Genomic DNA, 7,843 nt, shown 5'->3' with positions numbered 1-7,843 from the left:
TCGCAAAACTATTAGGTAAAAAAATGTAACAAATACCAGTGTATCTCAGTCCGTTAATGTATTTTACCAACCCAATTGAAAAAAAAAAGTGCAACTCCTCAGTTGCAGGGGCATTTATTCAAGCGTTTATTTCAGTTAAATTTTGATAATTATGGCAACAGCTAAAGACAAACCCCAAAGCCTCCTTTTCCAGCAGTAATGAAGCCGATTCAGGATGAGGGGGTTAAGGAAGTCCAGGATGGTTTATTAGTGACGTTCAGCTCATCTTCCTCTTACAAAACTCAATAGATTTTCTTTGGGGTTTAGATTAGGGTAGTCCTTTTTACTCATTAGCCTAACCAAGACACTTTTGACATTGTCTGTGGATCAGGTTTGGCTTAACACAAAGTATGTGACAGTCGTAGAACATGCTGTGTGTGTGTGTGTGTGTTGTCCCCAGTGTTTTTACATTTTATCAGTGCAGATTTACATTGTCAGTGGTTGAAGAGCTCCCTTAAATGAGGATTTGCTCTTCATTTAAAAGGCCATCTGCTCAACTAAGCGATCTTCCCCATGATTGTGCATGATACAATACTAAAAATCCCTTTATTGGTCTTATATGAGCTTAAAAAAAAGCATAGGTTCTCACTAAGTTTGCTTACAGTATCTGTTCCCATAGCCAATGCCAAGGGCTTTGCGCTGAGTTCAGGAGAAGTACTTTGCTCCAGAATGAGCTACATTTGAAGGAACTTGTTTCTCCGAGTGCGTTTAAACAAACAATTTTAAATAGTCAAACATCTGAATACAAATATCCTGGTTGAAGAGTTGACTGAATGGTTGAATATTTTATTGGTCTTTTTTTTTTAAATTTACTTTTGATTTCTATTTCAGTGATCGCTCATGTTGCGTTATTTGTTAAATTTCAGGCGGGATACATTTTGGTGCTGTTTTCGTCCAAATTAGATTTTAAATCTTAATGGTTCTTTTCTGCTTATGAAATAAAGTAATAGCAAAACGTTTCAGGGGGAACCTGTTTTTAGGTTTTCACTAGCTTTGAGTCACACTTATCAAAAATAAATTCTTCCATATTATGAGAGGAAAGCCCAGATGTGTTGTTTTATCTGTGGTAATTAAAATAAGTTTCTCAGATATGCAGTATAAAACCACATTTACACATCTTCTGATCCATCTTGTTCTTGTTTTCAACATATTTTGCGCATTGTCTCCTTTCTCAGACAGGTCATGAAGCTGCTTTGCATAGGCCAAGCGCAGAATCCCTCCAGATAAACATTTGTCACGATGCCAAACTGAAACCAAAAGTGAGTTGTGTTTCCTTTTTCTGGAAAAATACGCACATTCAAAATCTGCTGATTCCACTGTTTCCGTATCCTCTGGACTCCCCCCTCCTTTGCTAACATCTAAAAACTTGCCTAATAGAAGCGTCACATTGTTTTGCGCATGGAGCTCGCTCGCCTTGGTCCGTATTTAGACTGGCATATCACCACGTCACAAGATCTTAGTCCATATGACTGCGAGCATGCTGCTGTATTGTCAAAGGAATGAAAGGACCCTCTGTGGGGATAATTGGACGGGGAATTGGACAAATTTGTGTTGATTGTTCTTACCAGAATCCATCAGGTGGGGATCCATGAGATAAAGCCACAGCACACATTAAAAGGGAAAAACCTGGCATCAGCTGAGTGATAGTGGGGATTTTGGAGGGATTTTGACAAAAAAATATTTGCCATTATTTATTTTTTCACAGTAGGGCGAGACTCTAATTCAGTTCTGTTATGTTTCTCAGAAACAAAAACCCTAAGATTGCCAGACATGCCCAAAATGCTAAGCTAAACTAAGGGCCCAGCTCATTTGTATTGAAGAGGATTAAATTAGCAGCTGTAATGTTGTTAACACGGCTACAGGAACAGAATCGGGGAGGTCATTATGGGTTATGCAATTGCAGAACTGTCTTCAGTGTCCCTTCCTTCCTCATCTCCCCTCCCTTTCTGCATTCAGCTGACCAGAAATAAGCATCCGTCTGTTTCTCTCCTCATCATTCCTTCTCAGCAGCTTCACCTGAGCTGTCCTCCAGCAGAACCCTCACACGTCTGAACTTAGCTCAGTGCAGTTATCCATATACATTTTTTGTTGTGTTTCTTAATTGCTTCGCTAAAGGCTGGGACTTGCATGCGACGACGAATCTGCTGAGAGGTGTTTTTAATCCAGCAAATATGGGACAAAAGGCATCTTTGGCGGAAGACGTGGACGATGCGGTGGAGGTGTTGTCAGCAACCAGCGGTAAGGAGCTCCATCGTTTTGTGTCTTCGCATTTGATCCGTTTTGCACTTTATGCCTTTTTAAATATGGTTTTTAGTTCTGGTTTGAGAGAATTCAGTCATATTAACAATAACGGCGCATAAGTTTGCGCGAATAGACCTTGGCAGCAACTTTCCTGAGCAGTAAGTTCATTTCAAAATCGTAATTCCTAATTCCTTCCTGTATTTCGTTTGTCTTTATCTAATTACGCTGTCTCAATCTCAAAAGCCAACAGCCCTCTTTGACTGTTCAGTTAGTATGTGCCAATCCATATATATATATATATATATATATATATATATATACACAGTTGGAATCAGAGTGGGGATGGGTGCCGTGTTCGTTTTGAACTTTTGTTTATTTGAGCTGTTCTTTTTTCAGGGTGGGATGATTATACTACATTTAAATTAAAGCACTTTTAAAAAAAATAGGGAAATGATGAACAATTTCAAAATAATTTGTTTAATTTTTTAATTTTGCCACAGTACAGCAGGCAGTGAAATGAACCCTCAGCCTGATGCTGCCACTGCTATGCTTAACAGTTGGCCCATAATTTTTTGGCTCAACTTTCCCAAACATACTTTGTGTCATTGTGGCCATAAAGGTCAATCATTACTCTAGAACGTATCTGACTTGTAAACTGGTGAATGCCTTTAATCTGTGGCAGGCGGTCTGGGTCAGAAGGATGAATCTTGGGAAAAAATAAACACAGTTTATGGCTCTCCTAGTGATTTTCTTACTTTTTGACCTCATGATCTCTGAAGATGAAAGGTCCCCAATAATCTCATCATATTGGTTTGTCTCTATTTGTGTGATTTCAGTGTTTTCACACAATGAAGCAGACTAAAACAAAGCTTTTAATCACCAGAAGTAGCAGTATTAAACTGGCGTCACTCTTTGCCCAGCAAGATACATTTTCAACGTATAACATAAAAGGCAATTATCTTTAAATAATGGACTCAGTACTTGTACATTATTCCATTTTTGCAGACTTGACTTTTTCCTAAATAATCTATTTAAAACAGTCAAACCATGAATCACAGCATCCAACACTCCTATAAATGCAGGTGGCTGTTGGACATTTAAAATCAGACTTTTCTTTAAATACAGTCTTAACGACATTTAAGCTGACATCCTTTTTTTTGCAACTTTCCCTCCTGATTTGCTGCTTTTTCTCAATATAAATGATTTAGTCCTACAGGTTCACAGCATCTGCTCACATGCAGACCATTTGCACCAGGGTCTAAAAACCTTTCTCAATACCTGGAAACGCTGTTAAGTTTACATGCAACATTATTTTCTTTAACTTGTCACGCGGCAGCACCCTTTACGTGTATCGGCACCCTGCCTTAAAATAAATAAATCTTTTATTGCTGTATTATAATTGCTCTTTGTTAAATTGTATATGCCGTTCTCTAGCAGTTTTTATAAACCTTTCTAACCACCGCCCTCCTCAAAATAATTAGTTCTCGTCCAGGCTTTTTTTATCACAGTTGACGTTGTTTAATACCTTTAAAGTCTTGCCCTGACCATACATATAGGCAATTCTGGTAGAGGAGCTATTTTCTTACAGTCATTTCCTGTTTTATTTAAATCAACAAACAGCTTCCTCACTTGAATTATCTAAATGGTGATTGGACTGAATTTATGTGGCACTTTTCACACCTTTTTTTTTTTTTTTTTTTTTTTTTTTTAGTGTGAAAGTAGTGTGAAAGTCCTCTGCAACAAAACTTGTTTCTAATTAACTCAATACACCATTTTTCTCAAAGCTCCCCCCCCCCCCCAAATAGAACATGTTTGTTACCTTTCCGTATGCTGTTGCGTTGTTACAGTCATCTGAAATTCACCTGCCTACATTAGGCCATTTTCGCTTCTCCTTTTTGTGTTTTTTTTATATAGTGTCCTGTCTGGCAATGTGGCAATAAGAATTGTTGTCTTAATGTCAAAAAGAGCCCAACAGATTTTACTTTCACAAGCGGAGCCTTACTGCTTTCGCCATAGTGCTCCGCTTGATTTATGCATGCAAGTAGCTTTATTATAATAATGCAAGGAATATTTCATGTTACATGGACACCAAAACAAGAACGCAGAAGAGAAAAAAAGGAGAAAAGGTGAAAAATAGAGGAGATAAAAGGGAAAGAATGATACAAATCGCTTATCCATGCAAGAATATTCGGGAGTGGGGGTGCCTATCTCCAATGGGCATTTTGGTCAAGAGGTAGGCATCGCTAATCCATCACAGGACAATAGGTCAAGTGTTGCAAGTGTGAATGTTAAATTCTGTACATTTAGAATAAAATGTGTAAAATACCTTGTTTCGTAAAGATTACATTTTATGGGTCAAATCTCACATCTGTGAGACCCTCTGGCATCACAGATTTGTATTATGTTGCCCCCAAAGTCATGGGTGGCCTGGTCTAGGCGGTTAAACTTCAATTAATTAGGCTGACCTTGTTGTTGTTGTTTTTTCTTGTTCTTTTTTTAGATTAGCTCCAAAGAAACGATTAAACATTATTCAACATTGAAACTTTCCTTTTAACTTTCCTTTCAGCGAGCTGATTTCCCTGATTATTATTTCAATCAACATTCAAACATTTCATTGTAAAGTCATTTAAAGTGGCTGATGGTTACTAAACGTGTCGGGTGAAAACCACTTACAGCAGCCTCGCTTCCACGGTCAGCCTCTGATGCTGCATTCAGGCCGACGGCGCCCAGCGCCTCAAGTTTTTTGCAATTTGAAGTCAGACGCACGTCCGAAGTGTTTTTTGACGCTCTAGACGTGCGTCTGAGCAAAGCGTTGACAGACGTGCCTGACGTGAGTTGGGAGGAGTTTTTTTCCTTAAATGCAGGGAAACATTTACTGCGCTAAACGTTTTGATGACTTACCTGAGATCCCAACTACCTCGCTAATCCTCCTTTCTAACAACGTCTCTGTAGTGAAAGCTCGACTGATCTTAGATGATAGGAGGGGCGCAAACATTAACTTGTGAATTGGCTTGATTGGTTAAAGCATGCATTTTTCTGACCTACCTGTACAATAAATATGACTTCAATAAACACTGTACCTTTAATTATACTTAATTATAACTTTTTATTCACCCTTTTTGGGACCCGTGCGTCATTTAGCTTCAGTTTAGTCCAAAGATGTCTGTGCTGCATTGATTTATTCTGCAAACACCGTTCTTTTGACCCTGCAATATGTAGTGCATCAAACCCTTTGCTTTGGCTGTCAAGTGACTTGATTCCTCGTCGGATGAGAAACACAGCGGCACTGATACAGAAATGCATTCAAGTCCGATGAAGTTCCTCGTTTTCATGAGAACACTGGGTTCAAGAACGATCCCAACGCACAAAACGTAGGAACAATTCAGCTTCTTGTCTGAAATCGACTGTGACTGTTCTGCTTCACTCATTAATAAATCTAATTGTCCAGGATACCAGATAATGAAAAGTGCATGAGCAGACTTTGCCTGGTACCTTTTGAAGTTGAGAAGTGGGAACGTCGGTGCTATTGTGTGACGACAAATCAGGTAAAGCGAAGATAATGCGATCGTCTAAAGGAGGTGGAGGCCTTTTGTGGATGGCACCAGTCTAATTTCTAATTTCATTCATTTCGTAACTGCACTTTCCAAATAGTGCCTGGTGTGCCGGGATCAGCAGCGCCGACTGTTTTTGAGCTTAATATTTCTTGGAAGCGTTGCAAAACGTAATATTTAAAAATTACCTTCAAATTGCTGGCAATAATCGGATTTTCTATAACTGACAAGATCACGTAAAGCTTTCATTGAGGTTTTAAACGCGTTAAGTGACGTTTCAAACCTCGCTGTATCACAAGGCAAATTTATTTGTTCAGCACATTTCAGTACAAGGGCAACCCAAAGCGCTTTTTACATGAATAAAACATAGGAAAATAAAAACAGAATAAATTATTAAATATTAATTATTGTAAAGACAGCTGCACTACAAAATTAAATTAGTTTAACTAGAACAAAGGCAATCCTTAACAAATGTGTTTTTAATCTTGATTTAAAAGAACTCATGCTTTCAGCACTTTTTCAGTTTTCTGGAAGTTTGTTCCAGATCAGTGGAGCATAGGAACTAAATGCTGCTACTCCATGTTTAGTTCTGGTTCTGGTTCTGCAGAGTAGGCTGGAGCCAGAAGACCTTAGTGGTCTGGAGGGTTGATACACTGATAACAAGTCTGTGATGTATTTAGGTGCTAAGCCATTCAGGGATTTATAGACTAACAGAAGTATTTTAAAGTCTATTCTCTGAGATACAGGGAGCCAGTGTAAGGACTTTAGAACTGGGGTGATGTGCTCTACTTTCTTAGTCTTAGTGAGGACGTGGGAGAAAAGATAAAGGCATGTTTTATCTTATATATAATTTTATTTCTTTTTAACAGAGGTCATGTTAAACCTCCAAGAATGTAGATAATTTCAGATGCCCTTTGGCACCATTTAAGATCATAAACTAATTCTCCCAGCATTCTTCGGGGGGAATTTAACTCGTTTAAAGTTTTACTGAGAAGTGGAAAACAGCCACGAGGTCCCGGCTTGCGAAATGTGACGCTTTCTTTATGAAATAATAACTACTGTGCCCTAAAATAATTTGGTTACAGATCAGTATTTGAAAAAAAAAAAAAAAAAAAAAAGTCTTTCAGTATCTCCTTGTCATTGTAAATGATGACATTCTTTCCAAGAAATTAGAGTTAAATCTGGGTATTACCCCGTGTTAAACAATAATTTTATTACTTTCTGGGCTACGTTTGACCAGTATTTACTTTTTGTTTTGGATAATTTGCCCTGTATACATTAATACCTCTAATTTTGCAGTATATATAAGTAGGTACTCTCTCTGATATTCATTAAAATTGGAATTTCACTGACTTTTTTCCAAATTATTGTGTTTTTGGTCGTACATGAACTGAACAAAATGGATCATTATATAAGAGTTAGTGACATTTCAAGGTATTTACTTCACTTATGGTCCATTCTTTATGTAATAATGATTTATTAGTAGGCCTAATCTAAAGTAATCTGTAAATTGTTAAGTGTTCCATTCAGCTTTCCATTTGACTCTCAAATTATATCTTTAAATTGTATATTTCTTTTGCTTTTTAAAATTAAGATCTTTGTCTTCTACACAGTACTATTTTGAAGAACAACACCCACCTTGATGGACAGTATGACACGCTCAGGAAGGTCCTTTTAGGTTTTAGACATTATAATTATCTTACTTACAAATCATGTTTCTTTCACGCTGCTAAATAAATACAGGAAAGAAAAATGTCCCGTCAGCTTTCTGAGCCACAGGCGGGCGGGGTGCGCTGTATTTAATTACATCCTAAATCAGCGGATCACACACACAGAGTCAGCTGTTCAGGAGGAACTACAGTCACACGATTGGACTCACCTCTGTCATTCAATGTCTTTTCCTTATTTTTATGAATTTCTACATTGCAGATACATAGTGAAGACATCAAATCTGTGACTCAAAAGTATATAGAACTATGTATTAAAGACACAATTGTGAAATAACTCTAAAA

General features: G+C 37.7%; 1 protein-coding gene across 1 annotated transcript in view; it reads left to right on the top strand.

Moving 5' to 3' along the window:
* Positions 1–1,223: 1,223 nt before the first annotated feature.
* Positions 1,224–7,843, top strand: part of mcf2la (mcf.2 cell line derived transforming sequence-like a) — an 80,524-nt gene continuing 73,904 nt past the window's right edge. Inside the window, exons 1-2 of the mRNA XM_036127931.1 lie at positions 1,224–1,298; positions 2,153–2,277. Coding sequence (XP_035983824.1) covers positions 2,211–2,277 — 67 coding nt within the window. The 5' untranslated portion in view covers positions 1,224–1,298; positions 2,153–2,210. The remainder of the gene's footprint in view (positions 1,299–2,152; positions 2,278–7,843) is intronic.

Source organism: Fundulus heteroclitus, chromosome 24 (assembly GCF_011125445.2).
Source record: "Fundulus heteroclitus isolate FHET01 chromosome 24, MU-UCD_Fhet_4.1, whole genome shotgun sequence".
NCBI lineage: Eukaryota > Metazoa > Chordata > Actinopteri > Cyprinodontiformes > Fundulidae > Fundulus > Fundulus heteroclitus.
Note: the sequence above shows the minus strand (reverse complement) of the source record. Positions and strands in the feature narration are given on the sequence as shown.